Source organism: Heptranchias perlo, chromosome 7, assembly GCF_035084215.1.
Source record: "Heptranchias perlo isolate sHepPer1 chromosome 7, sHepPer1.hap1, whole genome shotgun sequence".
In the NCBI taxonomy this organism is placed as follows: domain Eukaryota; kingdom Metazoa; phylum Chordata; class Chondrichthyes; order Hexanchiformes; family Hexanchidae; genus Heptranchias; species Heptranchias perlo.
In genome coordinates, this window is record NC_090331.1 from 17,232,788 (window position 1) to 17,257,571 (window position 24,784).

The window sequence follows — 24,784 nt, forward strand, 5'->3', positions numbered from 1 at the left end:
TAAAACACACAAGGGTTGATAACAGACCTATAAAAGCTATCTAATTCATATGTAGGGGAATTGGCTTCTGCTCAGTGTGTATTACAGATAGATATAAATAACTGCAATTTCACCAATAAAAACCTCTCAACTGTTGTGCAGCATGTTGGTATGCCAATTCACTGCCGCAGAGGACTAGGAAGTGAGTTCATGCCACAATTGCTTGCACAGCAAGCTCACAATCCTGGCTGTGGAGAAGGTACCAAATGGAAGCCATTTTCTTTCCTGCAGGAAGAAAATTAAATAATTTGAGTACACCAAGTTGCTGATGTGTGCTTCTATTGGCCAGTCTCAAACACATTAGTGGAGGAATGGGAGCAAGTTACCCGACTGATCTTGGCATGTGGTGGCATAAGAGATCCAAAAGCAAGAAAATGGTGAAAAAGGAACTACTCCTAGGCTCTGTGTCCCTATTGTAGCTCAATTACATCAGTGGTCATTACCTGGAAAGAGGAGAAATAGTTAGTTATGTAGTGCTATATCACCTCAATTTCTTGTAGCATTTCATCCAATTAATTACTTTTTTGGACAGTAAGGACTGTTTCTATATAGTCAAGTGCAGCATCCATTCTGTAGCAAAAATGTCACACTAATAACAATGAAGTGAATGACCAGCTAGTCTGTTTTTATGGTGGCATTAGTTGAAAAAGAAACGTTGGCTGGTACACCAGGAGAACCCTGTGATCTTCAAATTGTACCATGGGATCTTTAACATCCACCTGAACAGGCAGACTGGACTATATCATCTTGTCCAGAGATCATCACCTTAGAAAATGCAGCACTTCCTCAAAATGTTAGAAAATGGGGGTGGAAAAAAAGGGAAAACAATTTTAAAAAGTCAGGTTTAGAAAGCAATTTGAAGAGTAAAATGAATCATATTCTTACTGTCTCTTTTATGCATTGAATGTTAAACAACAGCACATAATCTGGGTATTTTGTCCAGCTAAGCACTTTAATGGGAAAAAAAGGATACAGACTGCTTAACCACAGGCCAAATTAACTAGAGTTCTTGCTTTCAAAATGATTATATACATCTAGGATTATATTACTTATTCATGACCCCTTCTGATTTTGTGATTCTGCAGTATTTTGTGGGCTTTTCTAAATGGGGATTCAGTGATTCTTTCTTGGCAATAGGATGTTTAGCCCAACAGAGGAAAATTTTCTCCTTCAGCCAGACGCTTTTGAGTTTAATCTGCGCTTGTGCAGTTACTCAAAGGTTAAAAACTGTTCACTGCAGTGGAAGATGCCTCTCCTGTCCCCTCATTACAATCTCTGCCTCGCAGAGTGTCAGCTTTGCTCTGCTATTTGGAATGTGCTGCTCCAAGAGTTCCTCAATTCTTCAGGATTCTTGCCTCATTGCTTTCATTTGCACATATAGCATCTCCTTGTTTTCAATCTTCTGAGTGTGTTGAGATTCCATCCATGTCATCAGTGTTGTTTCAATCTCACATCATAAGACCTTTTGAGTATTTAAATTTTTTTAATGCATTGCCTCTTCTTTTACCAAAGACTTTGAATAATCAGCATAATAATCGGTGTTGCAGAGTATTGCAGTCTTTCATTTAAATTTAAATATTTCATAATTCATTTAAATATTCCAGGTTATCGTGGTCATACAACGCATTGAAGTACCAGTGTGTGGTACTATAATGGTGGGATACAGGTTCAGTCTCCCATTCTACGAACTTCCAGATTTGTGCCACGTCACTGTGAGGAAGTGCCGAGTAAAGGCTAGGGAAAGAAAGATGTGTCCCTGGGATGTTCTTATGCACATCCAAAAAATTAATAACTTGTATGCATGCTGTTGAGTGTCTCTTGGTATTACAATGGAGATGCTTTCAACTTTTACTTCCATACAAGTGTTTCTAGCGACCTGGAATTTTCCTAGATTGCCACAGATTTGTAATCACTGAACATTTATTTCACTGGGGAATTGAATGAGGTGAGCTAATTACTTTAAAACACAGAACCTCTAGTTGAATTGGCTTAAATGTTTACCAAATCTGATGATAACTAAATATACTTGTTTGAGTCCACGTAAGCATTGGATTTTTGAAACAATGAAGCTGATTGTAATTTAAAGTTAGCATGTACAAATAGCTGCTACTTGTATGATTAGTTAACAACTCCATTATCGTTGTATCAGGATGGTAGACGGCGAACTAGATGGACCTTGGTTTTTTTTCAGCTAGCAATTCCTAAGTCCTCTTTGTTGAAGGTAAAACTGTTCTTTTTTTCTTCTTAGCAACTGTATAGAAAAAAACCTGGTATGACAATGTCATGTGCCAAGTTACCTCAAAATATTTCCAAAAACAGATACAGAGACATCTCACCTTGTAAGTAAAGTTTGCTTTAATTTTCATTTTATGCCTTCAGTGTAGCAGAGGAATTTATAATCAGCAAGATCTTGCAACAGAGAAGCCTTTCTGTTTGGGAATTGTACCACAGTCTGTGTTTATTTTGTAATCTCCAAGGAAAACAAAGGACTTCTGTTGTGAAACATGTCTGTTAACCTCTTCAAAAATCTTGCAGAATTTCTGATCTCAGCACTATTTACGTAAGGGAAGCTCATTCTTCTAAGTACAAGTGTTTCATAGAAAATGTGGTGTACTTTGTGTGTTCTAGTGACTAAAATTACAGTACCCCATTTGTAATGTGAGTGTTATTAAATTTGAGAGAACAAAGTTGTTTTCCAGTATTTAGTTCTTGTTCTGAATTAGTATTTTGTAGGGCACACCTTAATTTAGAAAAATTGGCACTATCTCTTGTGATGGTTCCTGATTCTATAATTCAATTAAGAGCATGTTGGGAACAAAAAAAATAACGTAAATGCTGTTTGGAAATAAAAGTACATGTTGCAAAATAACTAAAACAGATACAATTTTAAAACTCAGCACTGAAACAAGTTAAGATGCTCTCCTATTTTTTTAAGTTAAATGTTATAGCTTCAGAAATTAAATTAAATGTTGCTGGTCATTTTAACCTTAAAATATCTTCTAATCCGTTCATGTTAATTAAAATTAGATGAATTGCAGGATAGTGGACGATAGAATGGTAGAATATTTTCTAACATTTTAAGCTATAAAACATGGTGAAAGGTGATACGTGGTTGGAAGTCTTCATACGCACATTTATACAGCTTAAAAGTAGTCAGGAATAGAGAAAAAATACAATCAATGCAGGAAAAAATTTTTTACTGAAGGGTTATTCTGAAAATGTAAATAAAATTGTCTGTGTCCTGAAGTGAAGTTGTATTTTGACTTTTTAACGTTACATTGTGGTTCTAGTCTGTAGAATCATGGAATTGCGCCTTGTGATTCTTTCTTCTCTCCCTGATACATTTTCTTTCTCTCTTTCCCCCTCCCGGCCACCCAAAAATATTCTAAATGTGAAACGGTGCTAATGGTTCCTCAACTTGTGCATTCTCCACACAACTTTAACCTGCTGTTCAAGTACTTCAGATTTTGTTTCCAATATCCCTATCCACTGCTTTATGAAGTCACTTTAAGCTGTTGGATCTTGCATGTCTTGTTGTTCCTATTATTTGTATAAACTTATTTCACTGGTCCCTGCCAGATTTTCTCAATTCATAAAGTTCCTTTAATTGGCTTCCATTGATTTTTTTGGAGTAGAGAAACCTGATTCAGTCCCACGATCATCATTTTTCTGCTCCACTGTAATATTACAAACTGTTTACTGCAGTAACATTTATTGCTATGTGACTTGAAAGAAAAAGAAATGGAATTCTGTGGTGCAAAGTCCTCTTGTGCTGTACAATATTGTGCATCTTTATATTGTAAATCTAACTATATTGAGCATATTGCCTATTTGACAGACGAGGATTGCAATTGCAGCAACCTTAATACCATACTGCTGTATTTTTGCTCGTGTGATTGCATCCTGTAGTCTTAACATGACATCCTGTCCTATTATAACGTGAAGCCCTCCGGCCTGTGACATAAGCATTTTGTAATACCAATCACAATGTTAGATTCTATTACTGCATTAGACATAAATGTCCCATTATGTGAATTTACGAACCTTTCTGCTCTTCTTGCAGATGATGCAACACGGGTTATTCTAAAGGGTACAGATGACTACATCAATGCAAATTATATAAATGTGAGTAGCACAGTGCACTTTTGAAATTGTACACCATATGGCGTTCAGCCATGTGTAAAAAGGTTATATACAAAATGTAAAGTCAATAAAGTAGCCCATTTGTAAATAATACATGATTGAAAACTTAACCATAAATGTCAAAGAAAGTCCTACGGTAGCCCACTAAGGATTATGTCAGTGTATCAATTGTCCACTTAGTGCTGCATGAGTCATATAAAAACTCTTGCTGAAGTTGTATAGCTAGTATGAAATTCTATGTCATTGCAATTCTATGTCATTGTTATTTTAAATCTGTAATGCCACTTTTGAAATTCAGCCTTGATATTAGATTAAATGCAAGAGATTTTGGACAGAGAGCAGAAGAAACTTTTTTACACCAGTGGTTGAGAGGCTGTGGAATCCACTACCAGAGTTAGTGATTGAAAGAGAGCACCCACATCAGCATTTAAGAATAGGTTAGATAAGTTGTAGAAAAGACAGGTTGTAGGAAAGAGGAATAAAGGAACATAGAAACAGGGTGAGCACAGGGGGATTACGACTACTGTTCGTGTGAAGGATGAAAATCAACATGGACTGTTTGGACTGAACGGCCTGTTTCCATATTGTAATACCAGTTGAGGTATTCATAGCTACCTGAGCTAATGTTGCCAGGTTAGAGGCAGTTTTACAATGTAGAATTATGTTCACTGTCCAGGGTAATTTCAGTTGGCTTATGTCACAATAAGAATTTAAAACTATTGCACAGTTTTTATGTAAAATTGGGTTTAAACCCAAAGTAATTTTGTCATTTCCTTTTAAACACCTTATTCAGTATTGCTCCTAAACATTTTACTAAAGTTAGCTTCCTTCATGATTTGGTTCCTAGGAGTACAAGCTGAGTTTATGTTAGACCACCAATTTCCTCCAGTGATGAGTTATAACCTTCAGTGCAATTTGTGATCATTGCATACCTCCAAGGTACTGATCCAAGAGAGGGGCCACTAAAAATTAACTTACAGCATCTGACTTTGTTTAATATTGGATTAAACCTCAGAGTATTGGCAGTACAGCTTTAATGACCAGTGAAAATCTTTATTTCGTTAACTTGGCTTCCATTGTAGATTTCTTGTTGCCTTGTGCTGATAATCATAGAAAGGTCACAGCATGGAAGAAGGCCATTCGGCCCATCGAGTCTGCACTGGCTCTATGCAAGAGCAATCCAGCTAGTCCCGCTCCCCTGCCTTTTCCCCGTAGCCCTGCACATTTTTTCTTTTCAAGTACTTATCCAGTTCCCTCACTCATATTTTCTTCTCACATGATGTAAGCTTTTGAAGTTAAATATGCACATACTATATGGTCATATTCTGCTAGTTGGATGCTGGATAAACTGTTGTATCTTAAAGCTGAAGTGCCCCAAGTCATCATTTTTAGAGACCATACCATTTAATGGTATTCCTACGTATTTTTCTGCCACGTATAAGGCGTTAAATTTTTCTATCACTCTTTTAAGTCACCAGTAATTTAAAGTATGGTTGTGATCACACTTTGCCGTGCTCGTTTTGTCATTGTGTCAGTAATCTTGATCTGCAACAATTTCTGGGCTATTTTGGAGGTGGGGGAAGGGGAGGAAGTACAGCTATAAATTGCAAGTTACTGCTGTTTGCTGCATTGCTAATAAGTTTCACATCAGGCAGCCTGATTTTCCCCAGAATTCTAGAAGATGAGGGTTTGTATAATCATGGTAGAGTGTATATCCTTGAGAATGAACAGTTCAGCTTTTTAAGTTCTACCTTCAGCAATATTTGGACCATTTTAATTTTACTACAGTAAGATTCTTCAATTTTATGCGTTTCATTCTTTTTAATCATCTCCATTTTACTTTTTTATAATAGGATTTGTTTATTTTCTGTCCTCCTTGATCTCCCCAAACTCTTCACTTTTTGCAACGAAGAAGACAGATGGTCTGTTCCCAAGACTGTGTCTGTAACATCCCCCCCCCCCCAACTAGGGGGAGCAGCCTGGACTAACTCATTGTGGAGGGGAGGGGAGGGGGGGAGGAATTTGAACCCCCAAGAGCGGGTGGGTTGGGTGCTGGTGGGAAGTTAAAACAATAGATTTTTCCAGCGTGACTGCAACCTGGCTCCAACGCACCCACCTCCGGGTTTAACGGAGGTGTGTTTTGATGCGAGCAAGTAACCTACTCGCAGGTCCATAATTAGTGCAGGCGGGTAGATAACTGAGCAATCAACGTGATTTTGAGGCACTAAGTAGGTATTTTTAAATTGAATTTAAGACACCGGCAAATTTCACCCCTCCAGCACAGGTTTCCCGGGCTGCGGGAATCACGGCAGGTAAAAGGAGGCGAGAAGGGCTGGGTTCATGAGGCAAGTGCCTTTATTGCACCACTGGCGGGCCATGAGGAGCAGGAGTGCTTCCCTGCGGCTCACCAAGCTCATCTGCCGTGATCGGACCCCCATGATCGGCCGACATCACCCCCCACAACGTCCAACTCCCCTCCCGGCCCCCCCAGCCCGTGATCTCTTCGTCCCCTCCGATCCCCAAGCCTTCCCACCCGCCCGACCAGCGGGAAACGACTTGGCAAGTTTAAAACAGGTCCTTCTGTTAAATTCGGTAGAATCTGCAGGAAACCCTGACTTCCTGGTTTCTTGCCCGCAAACCACCCCCCCCCCCACCCCCCAACCCCGCTCTCTTCCTGGCTCCAATCCAGGCCATGGTCTGAGGGTCAGATATATCTAAGATCCAAGAGCCAGCAATATAATTTTAAAGCTGCTAAATTCAAAGAAATTATGGAATAACTAGAACAAATGGATTGGGTTATGGATTGGCTGAATAACACTTCAGTAGAGCACAGTTGAAACGCCTTTAAATGTATAATGCTGAGTATTACATTCCAAAATCCAGCAAGCTCAGGCTAATCAAGCATGATACTAAGTGAAATAACAAACAAATGAAATGTGAAATAAAGAAGAAAAACTAGCTCTAATTATCCTGCAGGACGAATGGAATAGGTAGTTCATGAGGCATAGGTAGTTCAATGGGAAGAATATTAAAAAAATGCAGACACATGCTAAAAGGATGATCAGAGGAGTGAAAAGGAACCTATGAAAGATAGCAACATGAGATTTTTAAAAAAACTTCTTCCAATACTACAACATTAAGAGGGCAGTCAGAAAAGAGGTGAAAACCCTAAAAAATGCAAATGGACTTGAAATTTAGGATGAACACAAAACAATGAATATTCTGAAAGATTAGTTTTTCCAGGTACTCACGTGGGAATGCTTGAGCAACACACCGTCCAACAGACAGAACCTAAGCAAAGTCATTGACTTCAGTATAAATGAGATGGGAGTCCGAGAGAGATTAAAAAGGCCCAGAACAAAAAAGCCCCCGTGAATACATGGTATTTATTGCAGAGTGTCGAGTGAGACAAGGGAGGCGATTTGTATGGCACTGATTATCATTATCGGGGTCACTGGACACTGGTGCTGTATGAGTAGATTGGAAACAGATTAGATTCAAACTAATAAGAGGTAAACTTAGGACTGATATTAGGGAATTAATATTTACACGAAGAGCACTAAACGTATGGAATAGATTCTCAAGAAGAGTAGTGGAGGTGAAAACCCTGGAATCTTCTAAACAATTGATTGCTGAAATGGGCATGGCTTGCCGATCTTTCTGGGTAGATGAACCCAGATGGGATGAATGACCCATCTCATCCATAACTATCGAGTGATCCTTCTGATTTTTGCACCTTGTAGTATATTAAGATTTTATTCAGCAGAATGAGGAAATGCAGATTACTTTTGTCTAACCAGTCATGTGTATGTACATGATTGGACTAAAATCTGAAGAAATAGCTATCGAAATGTTTCGAGCAGAACTTTCTTCTTGTACTTCTGAGTGCAATTCTGAATTAAATAATTTAGTAATCAGATTTTTAAAGTAGCAAAACATTTTTTAATCGACTAGTATCCTTCTGATCAGGCCACAGCGTCATATCTTAGAGCTTCGGGTACGGTAGCATAGTGGTTATGTTACTGGACCAGTAATCCAGAGGCCTGGACTAAAATCCAGAGTCATATGTTCAAATCCTGCCACGGCAGCTGGCGAATTTAAATTCAGTTAATTAATTAAATTCAATTAATTAAATAAAAATCTGGAATTAAAATACCAGTATCAGTAATGGTGGCCATGAAACTACCTGATTGTCGTAAAAACCCATCTGGTTCACTAATGTCCTTTAGGGAAGGAAACCTGCCGTCCTTACCCGGTCTGGCCTACATGTGACTCCAGACCCACAGCAATGTGGTTGATTCTTAATTGCCCTCTGAAATGGCCCAGCAAGCCACTCAGTTGTAAAATCTCGCTAAAAAAAGTCATAATAAGAATAAAACCTGACGGACCACTAGGCACCGGACACGACAATGGCAAACCAAGCCCAGTCGACCCTGCAAGGTCCTCCTTACGAACATCTGGGGACTTGTGCCAAAATTGGGAGAGCTGTCCCACAGACTAGTCAAGCAACAGCCTGACATAGCCATACTCACAGAATCATACCTTTCAGCCAACGTCCCAGACTCTTCCATCACCATCCCTGGGTATGTCCTGTCCCACCGGCAGGACAGACCCACCAGAGGTGGCGGTACAGTGATATACAGTCAGGAGGGAGTGGCCCTGGGAGTCCTCAACATTGACTCTGGACCCCATGAAATCTCATGGCATCAGGTCAAACATGGGCAAGGAAACCTCCTGCTGATTACCACCTACCGTGCTCCCTCAGCTGATGAATCAGTCCTCCTCCATGTTGAGCACCACTTGGAGGAAGCACTGAGGGTAGCAAAGGCACAAAACGTACTCTGGGTGGGGGACTTCAATGTCTATCACCAAGAGTGGCTCGGTAGCACCACGACTGACCGAGCTGGCCGAGTCCTGAAGGACATAGCTGCCAGACTGGGCCTGCGGCAGGTGGTGAGCGAACCAACACGAGGGACAAACTTACTTGACCTCGTCCTCACCAATCTACCTGTCGCAAATGCATCTGTCCATGACAGTATTGGTAGGAGTGACCACCGCACAGTCCTCGTGGAGACAAAGACCCGTCTTCGCACTGAGTACATCATCCAGCGTGTTGTGTGGCACTACCACCGTGCTCAATGGGATAGATTCAGAACAGATCTAGCAGCTCAAAACTGGGCATCCATGAGGCATTGTGGGCCATCAGCAGCAGTAGAATTGTATTCCAGCACAATCTCTAACCTCATGGCCCAGCATATTCCTCACTCTATCATTACCAACAAGCCAGGAGATCAACCCTGGTTCAATGAGGAGTGCAGAAGAGCATGCCAGGAGCAGCACCAGGCGTACCTAAAAATGAGGTGCCAACCTGGTGAAGCTACAACTCAGGACTACATACGTGCTAAACAGCGGAAGCAACATGCTATAGACAGAACTAAGCAATTCCACAACCAACGGATCAGATCAAAGCTCTGCAGTCCTGCCACATCCAGTCGTGAATGGTGGTGGACAATTAAACAACTAACGGGAGGAGGAGGCTCTGCAAACATCCCCATCCTCAATGATGGCAGAGTCCAGCACGTGAGTGCAAAAGACAAGGCTGAAGCATTTGCAACCATCTTCAGCCAGAAGTGCCGAGTGGATGATCCATCTCTGCCTCCTCCCGATATCCCCACCATCACAGAAGCCAGTCTTCAGCCAATTCAATTCACTCCACGTGATATCAAGAAACGGCTGAGTGCACTGGATACAGCAAAGGCTATGGGCCCCGACAACACCCCAGCTGTAGTGCTGAAGACTTGTGCTCCAGAACTAGCTTCGCCTCTATCCAAGCTGTTCCAGTACAGCTACAACACTGGCATCTACCCGACAATGTAGAAAATTGCCCAGGTATGTCCTGTCCACAAAAAGCAGGACAAATCCAATCCGGCCAATTACCGCCCCATCAGTCTACTCTCAATCATCAGCAAAGTGATGGAAGGTGTCGTCTACAGTGCTATCAAGCGGCACTTACCAATAACCTACTCACCGATGATCAGTTTGGGTTCCGCCAGGACCACTCGGCTCCAGAGCCTTGGTCCATTACAGCCTTGGTCCAAACATGGACAAAAGAGCTGAATTCCAGAGGTGAGGTGAGAATGACTGCCCTTGACATCAAGGCAGCATTTGACAGAGTGTGGCACCAAGGAACCCTAGTAAAATTGAAGTCAATGGGAATCAGGGGGAAAACTCTCCAGTGGCTGGAGTCATACCTAGCACAAAGGAAGATGGTAGTGGTTGTTGGAGGCCAATCATCTCAGCGCCAGGACATTGCTGCAGGAGTTCCTCAAGGCAGTGTCCTAGGCCCAACCATCTTCAGCTGCTTCATCAATGACCTTCCCTCCATCATAAGGTCAGAAATGGGGATGTTCGCTGATGATTGCACAATGTTCAGTTCCATTCGCAACCCCTCAAATAATGAAGCAGTCCGAGCCCTCATGCAGCAAGACCTGGACAACATCCAGGCTTGGGCTCATAAGTAGCAAGTAACATTCGCGCCAGATAAGTGCCAGGCAATGACCATCTCCAACAAGAGAGTCTAACCAACTCCCCTTGACATTCAACGGCATTACCATCGCCGAATCCCCCACCATCAACATTCTGGGGGTCACCATTGACCAGAAACTTAACTGGACCAGCCATATAAATACTGTGGCTACGCGAGCAGGTCAGAGGCTGGGTATTCTACGGCGAGTGACTCACCTCCTGACTCCCCAAAGCCTTTCCACCATCTACAAGGCACAAGTCGGGAGTGTGATGGAATACTCTCCACTTGGTTGGATGAGTGCAGCTCCAACAACACTCAAGAAGCTCGACACCATCCAAGATAAAGCAACCCGCTTGATTGGCACCCCATCCACCACCCTAAACATTCACTCCCTTCACTACCGGCGCACTGTGGCTGCAGTGTGTACCATCCACAGGATGCACTGCAGCAACTCGCCAAGGCTTCTTCGACAGCACCTCCCAAACCCGCGACCTCTATCACCTAGAAGGACAAGAGCAGCAGGCACATGGGAACAACACCACCTGCACGTTCCCCTCCAAGTCACACACCATCCCGACTTGTAAATATATCGCCGTTCCTTCATCGTCGCTGGGTCAAAATCCTGGAACTCCCTTCCTAACAGCACTGTGGGAGAACCGTCACCACACGGACTGCAGCGGTTCAAGAAGGCGGCTCACCACCACCTTCTCAAGGGCAATTAGTGATGGGCAATAAATGCCAGCCTCGCCAGCGACGCCCACATCCCATGAACTAATAAAAAAAAAATGATCATTAAATGTCACTTCTAAAATTGGGTTCTGTTTCTGTTTTTGGTGTTGTGGCTTCATAAATCAATCACTTCCTCCAAAAGTTGTTTGTTTGAATTTTGCTTAAATGTTGTATTAAGAAAGTTTTCAATAGATTGGCTCTGCCTTTTCAATAGCCATTCTTCTATGACATTGAGGAGTCATTTCACACTCTTAACATGGGACCATATCTGGAGCATAGCTCGACACAGGAGATATAGCCCGATAACCGCCTCAATTATATATCAACACACTGACATTTAAAATGGTTTACAGACTAAAATTATAGGTGCTGGTCTTGCATGAGTTTCTAACTTGGAGCTTGAATTGATGTCACTCAATACCACATTGGTGAATTGTGCAAACTGGAACTAACTATTTCTGGCTCTTTTTTTATTCGTTCATGGGATGTGAGCGTTGCTGGCGAGGCCAGCATTTATTGCCCATCCCTAATTGCCCTTGAGAAGGTGGTGGTGAGCTGCCTTCTTGAACCGCTGCAGTAGGTGTGGTGAAGGTTCTCCCACGGTGCTGTTAGGTAGGGAGTTCCAGGATTTTGACCCAGCGATGATGAAGAAATGGCTGTATATTTCCAAGTCGGGATCATGTGTGCCTTGGACGGGAATGTGCAGGTAATGTTGTTCCCATGTGCCTGCTGCCCTTGTCCTTCTAGGTGGTAGAGGTCGCGGGTTTGAGAGGTGCTGTCGAAGAAGCCTTGGCGAGTTGCTGCAGTGCATCCTGTCGATGGTGTACACTGCAGCCACGGTGCGCTGGTGGTGAAAGGAGTGAATGTTTAGGGTGGTGGATGGGGTGCCAATCAAGCGGGCTGCTTTGTCCTGGATGGTGTCGAGCTTCTTGAGTGTTGTTGGAGCTGCACTCATCCAGGCAAGTGGAGAGTATTCCATCACACTCCTGACTTGTGCCTTGTAGATGGTGGAAAGGCTTTCGGGAGTCGGGAGGTGAGTCGCTCGCCACAGAATACCCAGCCTCTTACCTGCTCTTGTAGCCACAGTATTTATGTGGCTGGTCCAGTTAAGTTTCTGGTCAATGGTGACCCCCAGGATGTTGATGGGGTATTCACCGATGGTAATGCCGTTGAATGTCAAGGGGCGGTGATTAGACTCTCTCTTGTTGAAGATGGTCATTGCCTGGCACTTGTCTGGCACGAATGTTACTTGCCACTTATCAGCCTAAGCCACGATGTTGTCCAGGTCTTGCTGCATGCGGGCATGGACTGCTTCATTATCTGAGGGGTTGCGAATGGAACTGAACACTGCAATCGTCAACGAACATCCCCATTTCAGATCTTATGATGGAGGGAAGGTCATTGATGAAGCAGCTGAAGATGATTGAGTCTAGGACATTGCTGCAGGAGTTCCTCAGGGCAATGTCCTGGGGCTGAGATGATTGGCCTCCAACAACCGCTACCATCTTCTTTCGTGCTAGGTATGACTCCAGCCACTGGAGAATTTTCCCCCTGATTCCCATTGACTTCAATTTTACTAGAGCTCCTTGGTACCACACTCGGTCAAATGCTGCCTTGATGTCAAGGGCAGGCAATCTCACCTCACCTCTGGAATTCAGTTTTTTTTTGTCCATGTTTGGACCAAGGCTGTAATGTGGTATGGAGCTGGGTGGTCCTGGAGGAACCCAAACTGAGCATCGATGAGCAGGTTATTGGTGAGTAAGTGCCGCTTGATAGCACTGTCGACGACACCTTCCATCACTTTGCTGATGTTTGAGAGTAGATTGATGGGGCGGTAATTGGGCGGATTGGATTTGTCCTGCTTTTTGTGGACAGGACATACCTGGGCAATTTTCCACATTGTCGGGTAGATGCCAGTGTTGCAGCTGTACTGGAGCAGTTTGGCTTGAGGCGCGGCTAGTTCTGGAGCACAAGCCTTCAGCACTACAGCCGGGATGTTGTCGGGGCCCATAACTTTTGCTGTATCCAGTGCACTCAGCCGATTCTTGATATCACGTGGAGTGAATTGAATTGGCTGAAGACTGGCTTCTGTGATGGTGGGGATATCGGGAGGAGGCTGAGATGGATCATCCACTCTGCACTTCTGGCTGAAGGTGGTTGCGAACGCTTCAGCCTTGTCTCTAAAATGTAGCGTTGCAAATTTGTCCCTATTATCGATTAAATGACTATGTGTAATAGCAAGGGCTTTGCATATGCTAAAGCAGAAATTAAATTAAGCAGCCACAGAACAGAATTCACTATATTTAGGAAGCAGTCAAAACTTGCATGACTTAGAAATTACACACGGAAGCTATGGTTTTTACATTTTTGAATCTGAATAGACAAATTTGAGCTCTATGTTCATAAAATCACGAAGTGACGCCATCTTATTAAGCAAGGAGTCGTAGGCTGGAGAGGGTTAAAGATTATAGTCAGCTGTAATTTTTTTTTCCTTTTTCATTTTCTAGATGGAAATCCCTTCTTCCATTATAATAAATCGGTACATTGCTTGTCAGGGTCCTTTGCCCAACACTTGTCCAGATTTTTGGCAGATGACTTGGGAGCAAGGATCATCTCTAGTTGTCATGCTGACTACCCAAGTGGAGAGAGGCAGGGTAAGTAAAATGCATGAGCAATTTTTTTGCACTAAATGAAAGTTTTAATTTGTGTTGTATAATACTATAAATCTTTTGATGTTGATATTTTCTCAAAAGTTTAATTTTGTCCCGAGTGTCCTTTAGAAGGCTATGTTGATAGGACGGATGAAGTATGTTGGGAGGAGTATAAACAGAGGTTTCTGTGCTGTAAAATTCTATGTAATCTAGTTCTGATAAATGTTGATTATTGTCAGTGCTGCATTATTCAATTTGTGGGTGTTGAGGAAAAATTCAGACAAATCAAATATTGATTGTGCAATCTTTGTCCATGCAATTTTGTAGAAGTCTTAGATTTCATTTGATCTCATTTTTACGTGTTTGTAATTCAAAAACTTATGGTCTGTATGCTGTGATTTAAATTGCCAGTGCAAATTTATCACTTTTTTTAAATGCATCTGTGAACCAGTAGTTTATTTGCAGCTGTTGTCAGTGAAGTGACTTCCAATTAATATCCCATAACGAGGGCTCTGATTTCATGGTGTTCTATTTTGGTTTGCTGGGAGCAGTAGAACATGATCTATAATAGTACTACTTCTGGTGGTATTCATGTAATAATACTTGGGAAGGGGGAATGAAGAGAAGAAATCATTTTTACTTGGGCTCATATAGGTGGATATTGAACTTTGTATTTGAATGTTGTCTTTTTAATCACTTCCACCAGTTTAAATTTTAGCCTCACTGACCTTGGATCAACATTTTAAATGTGTTAATGTTCCCCAAACTGCATTTGAACTTGGGCATTATTATTGTGCTCTGTCTGCTTCTGACCATGAAAAGCAACTTTAAAAGCAGCTTTTGCTTAATGTCATCAACCCCAAATAACTTCCTTTCATTGGGCAGCCCATGTGAAATAACCCTATTGGTCACTTACTGCAAGGACCTGGTTCATGCCTATGAAGCTGTAGATATTGAAGTTTTCATGAATAAAGCAGCTTTTAATTTTACTTCTTGGCCTTCTCCAGTTCACTCCTTACGTACCAGAGCTAGACTGTGCCTGTTCCTAGTTCATCCATATTATCTGGAAGAAGTAAGCCTGGCTTTCATAGTACCTGATCACATAGATCATAATATTCCTTGCACTGAGTAGTTAACAGACATTAGCCAGTTTGACTTGTTTTCCCCTATCGGTATGATTTGGGGGACTTTATTGAAGTGAATGGAACTTCAATGGTAATGAAGTGTTATGCAATTGGAAACAATAAAAATATAGATTAAAATTTCTAGATTATATACATGAATATATTTGGCACCAGACTGATTGAAAATGCAATCGAAAATCGAACAAGAATGGCTATTCCATTTAAATTCATAAAATTACCTCAACCTCTACTTTTTTTCGCAGTTACACAATAGATTGCTCAAGGGAAAATTACCATGTTATCCCCCAGTTAGGCATCATTAGAGTTTGTTCTATCCTTCGCTACCGGTTTTATTGCACACCCTTTATAAGATGGGAGTACCTTGATTTCTGCTCATTCTTAGTTATGTACCCCATTTAACTTGTCCTTGTCATTGTTTAATGAATCTCACCTGAAATGTGTTCATTTTAGTGTGTCTTGAGATAAATGCATACAATAAACTTTTAATTTTGTGATGCCATTTGGATGTCTTTATACTGTATTTGAATGTGCAGATAGTTTTTTAATGCTTTCTGAAACCTTCCCTGCTTTGGTGCCCTCTGTAGGGAGTACTAAAAGATTTTTAAAGGTAGTAAAATGCTGACTTACAATATGGTTAGCGATTTACACTTTAGTGCACGGAGTTCCTAACTAGAGCAGATGATGCCAATTTGTATAGTAAGTGAAATTTGAAAGCAGTTTTCTCATTCAAAGAATTAAATTGTATTTACATGATTTAACTTTCTCTACTTAGGTCAAGTGTCACCAGTATTGGCCTGAGCCTTCTGAAAATGCATCATACGGGAATTTCGAGATTGGTTGTCACTCAGAAGAGGGAAATCCTGCATATGTCTTCAGAGAGTTGACGTTAACTAATTTAGAGGTAAGATGACTGTGTTGAGAAAGGTAACTGGGAATTCTCTTCCCTGTGTGATCCACAAACTCACCTGGTACACTTCACTCTACAGCATCTGCCGACAACCCGGCCATGCAGGCATATGTGTTATTTGTACTATATGTTGCCTAGCTCTGAGTACTGATGGTAGAATGGTTGCTAATCGTGGCATTGGGAATATAACTGCTAAAAAACCAGAGCATGCCCTGCAGTAATCATTGCCTGTTAAACTTGTCTAAACATATTTTATCTGCCTCAGTATCTCTAGTATGGATGAAGAATCTTAATTACAAACATTTGCGTCTTCTGAGGTCAGCCATAATGACATGGTTGGCTGTAGTAAAGTAGGCAGAAATTGTAAAACATATCATTTAAAGAGCTTTCTTTTGTTGTAAGGTCCAGGATCCCTGAACAAAATTTTACTTCACTGGTATCAGTTGGAATGCAGCACTACTCATGTAGAAAGTGCTTATGAGTCATGCTAATTGTCTTCCATACTAATCTTAAATTTTGTTTAAATCTAGGGATTTTCACTTAGTTTATCCATTGATTAGCTGAGTCACATGGATCAGGAAAGTCCTCTGTTCAATCCATGGTCTATGCTGAGTTTGCTGATCTTGCCCAGGAACAGGAACTGCAACCAATTGATTTTTTTTGCTTCAGGGCATTGCAATTCACCTCAGCACCACCAAAGGCAAAGTAACCATGATTCCCACTTCTGATTGCTATCTAACAACATCTGATGGAAGTCCAGATATGTGGAAGTTCAGTGAGGAAAGGTTCAGACTCTGATGCCTCCCCTCTTGGTTAAAGGGGGATATTGGAGGGTCACCAGCACCTGTGGAACTGTACTCCAACAAGGGGTCGGCACTCTTGAGAGGAGGGAAGAAAATTAGCAAGAGAAAGGTTTTTTAAATTTTCTAACCTCAAATAATCCTAAAAAGCTGGGATATGCAGAAATCTTTGTTCATGTAGTGACTGGCATGTTTCGTGGATTGATTAGCAATTTTGAACGTCAAAAATTGTTTACTGTAAGAAAAGCCTAGTTATTAGCTGCATCACTTTCCAGGCATTGTTTGTGTTTCTCTAGTAAAGTCTAACTGCAGGACTTATGGGGTGTTGCATAGCTTTGATTTGTGATTAGATTTGTAATATATGTGCCAACGTTTTAAACCCTTTGGGGAGGTTTTGGCAAAGGGCTTCTCCGTTGGTGTCATACAGGCTTCAAAACTATTTTTTCCTTTCAGCAGTTTGTACATTTTGTGTGTTGTAAATCTATAATTTGCACCTTTCTTTGTTACAATAAAAAGAAAAGGCACAAGTGCTCGTGTGGAGCATACACACTGGCACAGACTAGTTGGGCCGAATGGTCTGTTTCTGTGCTGTTAATTCGATGTAAAAATCCAAATTAAAAACAGGAAATGCATAGCTGATGATGGCCGACTTTCTCTACATTTTGTGATTTGATTTCCTTATTTTGCTGTTTGTACATTCTTTGCTGTTTTTGTACCATGCAGCTAAGGGTGGTAGCCAGGACAGCCCTTTTTTTCCAACCGGTCTTCCTGACAGTCGCCTTTAATGAATCTAGCAAGTTTACCTGCAGGTTACACACGCCTTCGTGATGCTCGTGCATTGGAAACCAGCGGTGCTAGCAAGGGTCTCTCACGTAATATAAAAGTAGTTAAAATGTGTTGTACAGACATCTCCTCTCTCCCCTTCCTCTTCTAAACAAAACTTTTATTAAGTTTAACCAACTTGATAAAGTTTTTTGATGAGGTAACAGAGATGGTAGATGAGGGCAATGTAGCTGATGTGATATATATGGATTTTCAAAAAGCGTTTGATAAAGTGCCACATGTAGGCTTGCTATTAAGATTGCGGCCCATGGAATAAAGTGGACAATAGCAACATGGATACAGAATTGGCTAAATGACAGGAAACACAGAGTAGTGGTGAGCGGTTGTTTTTTGGACTGGAGGGAGGTATGCAGTGGTGTTCCCCAGGGATCGGTGCTGGGATCACTGCTTTTCTTGATATATATTAATGACTTGGACTTGAGAGTACAGGGCACAATTTCAAAATTTGCGGATGACACAAAACTTGGAAGGGTAGTGAACAGTGAGGAGGATAACGATAGACTTCAAGAGGATATAGACACTCTAGTGGCATGGGTGGACACGTGGCAGATGAAGTTTAATGCGGAAAAATGCGAGGTGATGCATTTTGGTAGGAAAAATTAGGAGAGGCAATATAAACTAGAGGGCACAATTCTAAAAGGGGTGGAGGAACAGAGGGATCTGGGGATATATGTGCATAAATTGTTGAAGGTGGCAGGGCAGGTTGAGAAAGTGGTTAAAAAAGCATACGGGATCCTGGGCTTTATAAGTAGAGGCATAGAGTACAAAAGCAAGGAAGTCATGATGAACCTTTATAAAACACTGGTTCGGCCACAACTGGAGTATTGTGTCCAGTTCTGGGCACTGCACTTTAGGAAGGCCTATGAGAGAGTGCAAAAGAGATTTACTAGAATGATTCCAGTGATGAGGGACTTAAATTATGTGGATAGACTGGAGAGGCTGGGATTGTTCTCCTTAGAACAGAGACGGTTGAGAGGAGATTTGATAGAGGTGTTCAAAATCATGAAGGATCTAGACAGAGTGGATAGAGAGAAACTGTTCCCATTGGCGAAAGGGTCAAGAACCAGAGGGCATAGATTTAAGGTGATTGGCAAAAGAACCAAAGGTGATATGAGGAAAAACTTTTTTACTCAGCGAGTGGTTGGGATCTGGAATGCACTGCCTGAGGGAGTGGTGGAGGCAGGTTCAATCACGGCCTTCAAAAGGGAATTGGATAAGTACTTGAAACGATAAAATGTGCAGGACTACGGGGATAGGGTGGGGCAGTGGGATGAGCTGGATTGCTCATGCATAGAGCCGGCGCAGACTTGGCTGAATGGCCTCCTTCCATGCTTCCATGCTGTAATCTATGATTCTATAAGCTATGAGCTAGTGAGTATAGAAATAGGAGGATAGAGCAGATGAATGCGTGGCTGGAGAGATGGTGCAGGAGGGAGGGCTTTAGACTCCTGGGGCATTGGGACCGGTTCTGGGACCTGTACAAGCCGGATGTTTAGCACCTCAACAGGGCTGGGACCAATATCCTTGCGGGGAGGTTTGCTAGTGCTGTTGGGGAGGGTTTAAAAGCTTGGCAGGGGTATGGGAACCTGAGTGTAGATTCAGATGGGACAGAATCAGAACTGGAGATAGAAGGCAGAAAATTAGTAAGTGACTTAGGAAGGCAGAGGAAACAAAGGTTAGAAAATAAAAAAACAAGGGAGTTTGGTAGTGCTAAATGGTATATACCTCAATGCAAGGAGTATAGTGAATAAGACAGATGAGCTGAGGGCACAGATAGACATGTGGCAGTACGATATCTTAGCTATTACAGAAACATGGCTTAAAGAGGGGCAGGAATGGCAGCTCAAGGTTCCTGGTTACAGGGTTTTCAGACGAGATAGAGAAGGGGATAAAAAAGGAGGGGCAATTTTGGTCAAACAATTACATGTGTGAGGAGGGATGATCTGTTAGAAGGATCATCAAATGAGGCCATATGGGTCGAGCTAAGGAACAAAAAAGGGGCAGTCATACTACTGGGGAGTCTACTATAGACCTCCAAACAGTCAGAGGGAGATAAAAGAGCAAATATGTAGGCAAATTTCTGAGAAGTGCAATAACAATAGGGTAGTAATTGTAGGGGATTTCAACTACCCTATTAATAACTGGGACACAAACAGTGTTGAAGGGTCTAGAGGGTGCAAAATTCCTATATTGCATTCAGGAGAACCTTTTTAGCCACTACGTAGCAAGCCCAACAAGAGAGGGGCAGTTCTGGATTTATTTTTGGGAAGTCAGGCTGGGCAGGTGGAAGGAATATCAGTGGAAGAGCATTTTGGTGGTAGTGATCATAATTCAGTTAGTTTTAGTATAGCTATGGAAAAGGACAAAGATAGAACAGGAGTTAAAGTTCTCAAATGGGGAAAGGCCAATTTTACTAAGCTAAGAAGTGATTTAGCAAAAGTGGACTGGGAACAGCTACTTGAAGGTAAATCAATGTCAGAGCAGTGGGAGGCATTCAAGGGGAAGATTCAAGGGGTGCAGAGTAAATATGTTCCCACAAAGAAAAAGGATGGAGTTGCCAAATCTAGAGCCCCCTGGATGTCAAGGAGCATACAGGATAAGGTAAGGCAGAAGGAGAAAGGTTATGTCCGAGAACTCAATACTACAGAAAGCCTAGAGGAGTATGAAAAGTGCAGGGATGAAATTAAAAAGGAAATTAGGAAAGCAAAGAGAGGTCATGAAAAAATATTGGCAAGTAAAATCAAGGAAAACCAAAAGATGTTCTATAAATACATTAAGAGCAAGAAGATAACTAAGGAAAGAGTCGGGCCTATTAAAGACCAAAAAGGTAACCTGTGTGTGGAGGCGGAAGATGTTGGTATGGTTCTTAATGAATACTTTGCATCTGTCTTCACAAAAAAGAGGGACGATGCAGACATTGTAGTTAAGGAGGAGGAGTGTGAAATATTGGATGGGATAAACTTAGTGAGAGAGGAAGTATTAAGGGGATTAGCATCTTTGAAAATAGATAAATCACCATGGCTGAATGAAATGTATCCCAGGCGGTTAAAAGAAGCAAGGGAGAAAATAGCGGAGGCTCTGACCATCATTTCCCAGTCCTCACTGGATACAGGCGTAGTGCTGGAGGATTGGAGGACCGCTAACGTTGTACCATTGTATGAAAAGGGAGCGAGGGATAGACAGTAATTACAGGCCAATCAGTCTAACCTCAGTGGTGGGCAAATTATTGGAATCAGTTCTGAAGGACAGAATAAACAGTCACTTAGAAAGGCACGGAGTAATCAAGGACAGTCAATATGGATTTATTAAGTGAAGGTCGTGTCTGACTAATTGGAATTTTTTGAGGCGGTAACAGAAGGGTCGATGAGGATAGTGCATTTGATGTAGTCTACATGAATTTTAGCAAGGCTTTTGACAAGGTCCCACATGGCAGACTGGTCAAAAAAAGTACAAACCCATGGGATCCAAGGGAGAGTGGCAAATTGGATCCAAAATTGGCTCAGTGGCAGGAAGCAAAGGATAATGGTCGACAGGTGTTTTTGTGACTGGAAGGCTGTTTCCAGTGGGGTTCCGCAGGGCTCAGTACTAGGTCCCTTGCTTTTTGTGATATATAGTAATGATTTGGACTTAAATGTAGGGGGCATGATTAAGAAGTTTGCAGATGATGCAAAAATTGGCCGTGTGGTTGATAGTGAGGAGGAAAGCTGTAGACTGCAGGAAGATATCAATGGATTGGTCAGGTGGACAGAAAAGTGGCAAATGGAATTCAATCCGGAGAAGTGTAAGGTAATGCATTTGGGGAGGGCTAACATGGCAAGGGAGTACACAATAAATGGGAGGATACTGAAAGATGTAGAGGAAGAGAGGGACCTTGGAGTGCATGTCCACAGATCCCTGAAGGTAGCAGGGCAGGTAGATAAGGTGGTTAAGAAGGTATATGGGATACTTTCCTTTGTTAGCCGAGGCACAAAATATAAGAGCAGGGAGGTTATGCTGGAACTGTATAAAACACTGGTTAGGCCACAGCTTAAGTACTGCGTACAGTTCTGGGCATTACATTACAGGAAGGATGTAATTGCACTAGAGAGGGTACAGAGGAGATTTACGAGGATGTTGTCAGGACTGGAGAATTTCAGCTATGAGGAAGATTTGGATAAACTGGGGTTGTTCTCTTTGGAACAGAGGAGGCTGAGGGGTGACTTAATTGAGATGTACAAAACTATCAAGGACCTTGATAGAGTGGATAGGAAGGACCTATTTCCCATAGCAGAGAGGTCAATAAACAGGGGCATAGATTTAAAGTGATTGGTAGAAGGATTAGAGGGGTGCTGAGGAAATTATTTTTAACCCAAAGAGTGGAGGGGGTCTGGAATTCACTGCCTTGAAAGGGTGGTAGAGGCAGAAACCCTCATCTCATTTAAAAAGTACCTGGATGTGCAACTGAAGTACCGTGACCTACAAGGCTACGGACCAAGTGCTGGAAAGTGGGATTAGGCTGGTTGGCTCATTTTCGGCCAGCGTGGACACGATGGGCCGAATGGCCTCCTTGTGTGTCTTAAATTTTCTGTGAAGCCTTGCAGTTTGTCTCCTTTTTCCTCAATTTAATGTTTGGTTAATAATTGGGATCTAGAGCTGTACTCAGTGCTCATCATTGAAAGTTGAGAGAATCAACCTGCGTATATTGTGGGGCAGCTCTGTTAACCACAAGACATCAAGAATAGATTGTCATCCCCATTGGTTCCCCTTCCCATGTTCAATCTTCTTGCACTTATTTCCATCCTGCTACAGGTATCCTAAACTTTAACAAAATAGCAAACCAAACTAAAGTATTTGCAAATGCAGGTTTTTTTTTAAAAACTGCATTTGTGCAGCACGCTTTGCTTTCCATTTTACCAGGCTGATAGACATAAAACCAACTGGTAAGAAACCACTGCATACAAGTTTGTGGGAACTCTGCATACGAGTCCACTCCCATGTTATACTGGCAGAAGCAAGTGGGCCATTGGGTGAAATCTGCCCCTGAAATGTTGATCCAAATACTGGTTCAACTGTAATAAAAACAGAAAGTGCTAGAAATATTCAGCAGGTCAGGCAGCATCTGTGGAGAGAGAAACAGAGTTAACGTTTCAGGTCGATGACCTTGCGTCAGAACTGGAAGAAGTAAAGATTTAGCAGTTTTTAAGCAAGTACAGAGCCAGGGAAAGGGGGGTTTAGATAGTTCTGTAGATAGTTTTTTTTTCTTTTTACAAACCAATTTTGAATTGTTTCATTCAATAAATGATGTACAAGATTCTCTTCCCTATCTGAAATGTCTCTATAATGCATTTCCTGATCTCCAGCTGCGTAACTGTGATTGTCGGAGAATACTTGCAGCAGTAAAGCATAATGCAGATTGATGCTTCCTCACATTTTCTCCAGGATGAACTGGAGAAGCTCTCCTCAGCAATCCTGAAGTGCAAATATCTGAGCCTAGGATTCAACGTTGAGTCTCCTGATTGAGATTTGAGTAGTGCAAAAACTTTTGAGCTACCGAATGCACTTCTAGTGAGATTATAATTGGCTCTGAGAATAATATATCTGGCCTAGAATATGAGCTCAAGCCCTGGCAAGGGCCTCAAACCAACAATCTTCAAACTTGAGGCAAGGTGATGCAGATTGAATAAACTGGTAGCCATTTGCAATCATCATCAAACTGCTCCTACATAAGTTTTATTCTGAGATGATAAACTTGAAGGAATTACAGGCATATCTGGTTTGTCAGTTAGTGAACCGTAATCTTTTGCAACTTCACAGAAAAATGAGAGCCGTCCACTCACCCAGATCCAATATATTGCATGGCCTGACCATGGAGTTCCTGATGACTCGAGTGATTTCCTGAAGTTTGTGTTACTTGTTCGAGAAACACGTGTTGGCAAAGATGAACCAGTTGTTGTACACTGCAGGTAAATGTTGTTTAACTGTTTACAAACAGTACATTCGTGAACCCGTACACTCAGTGCTCATGAAAAACGTAACTATGATAAGTCAGAGCCAAACTAAGAAATTGGGTCCCTGTTGGAGGAGAAATTTCAAATATTTTTTTGAATCCTATGTGTTCATATCATTTTTCTACAGTTTGTAATTTTTAAATGTGGGTTGCTTAAAATTGTATGATAAATGAGGACCTGCTGCAGATTTTATTTGAGCATCTGTTTATGTTCCAACTTATAAAAGTGACATCATTTTGGGTTGCCATGGGTGTCTACTTCATTTCTTTTTAAAATGATTTAAATGCCTAGCTTAGCTCCGTGGAAAATGCTTAATTATAATCCATTATTATATATCATGTTGGTTACAAGACAATAGGTTTATCCAAGTTTTCTACATGAATAATGATTATTAATAAGTAGCTGAAACCCTTTTCTAATTAACTTGTGTTTGCCCGGAGAAATTTCAGTAGAGAAGTTTCACTACTGGTGGAACTGAGCCATACTAATGAGGAGGATCCCACCTTTGCTCACCATTCTCTGCTGAGATATCTGATCTCAGCCAGAACAGCAGTGGAGACGCTACAATTGGGCTAAACAACTCTTGGCTAGGAATGGAGGGAAATTAACCAAAGTACCTCTTCCTCATCCAGTGACTGCAGCTGGGAAATAGACCTGTGTGCGAGTGTCAGGGGAGGTCAGGATCAAATATAGTGTGTGATGACAATCAATTCAACCATGGGGGCTAACACTATTTAAGCTCACACATGAAGAGTGGTCACTTCAAAGTACTGAGCAGTGATGATCACCTATGAGACTATCAGGAGAGATGGGGGGGTGATGGGAATTGAAGTGGGCAAAACAACAGTGCGGGGGGTGGGGGGAAGGAAGATTTACAATATCAGATTTGGTAGCAACACCGGAAAGTGGCTATTATGAAGGGAGACTTGTTTAAAGATGTTTATTACTGGCATGGTTTATTGAAGACAGCTTTCCATCCAAAAAATATATTAGAAAAAACTGAATTTTTTTGGC

At 41.7% G+C, this 24,784-nt stretch overlaps 1 protein-coding gene and 1 long non-coding RNA gene across 3 annotated transcripts in view; one reads left to right on the forward strand and one right to left on the reverse strand.

Annotated features, from left to right (window-relative positions):
- The window catches only part of ptpn4a (protein tyrosine phosphatase non-receptor type 4a), a 240,491-nt gene that overhangs the window by 196,971 nt on the left and 18,736 nt on the right, over positions 1 to 24,784 (forward strand). For both annotated transcript variants that reach the window (XM_067987103.1, XM_067987104.1), the window contains 5 exons: positions 2,288 to 2,378; positions 4,103 to 4,164; positions 13,945 to 14,091; positions 16,006 to 16,134; positions 23,577 to 23,725. In XM_067987103.1, the coding sequence (XP_067843204.1) occupies positions 2,288 to 2,378; positions 4,103 to 4,164; positions 13,945 to 14,091; positions 16,006 to 16,134; positions 23,577 to 23,725 (578 nt within the window). The remainder of the gene's footprint in view (positions 1 to 2,287; positions 2,379 to 4,102; positions 4,165 to 13,944; positions 14,092 to 16,005; positions 16,135 to 23,576; positions 23,726 to 24,784) is intronic.
- LOC137323535 (uncharacterized) overlaps positions 23,483 to 24,784 on the reverse strand; it is a 67,797-nt gene continuing 66,495 nt past the window's right edge. The window contains exon 4 of the long non-coding RNA XR_010963382.1: positions 23,483 to 23,719. This is a non-coding gene — a long non-coding RNA (uncharacterized lncRNA). The remainder of the gene's footprint in view (positions 23,720 to 24,784) is intronic.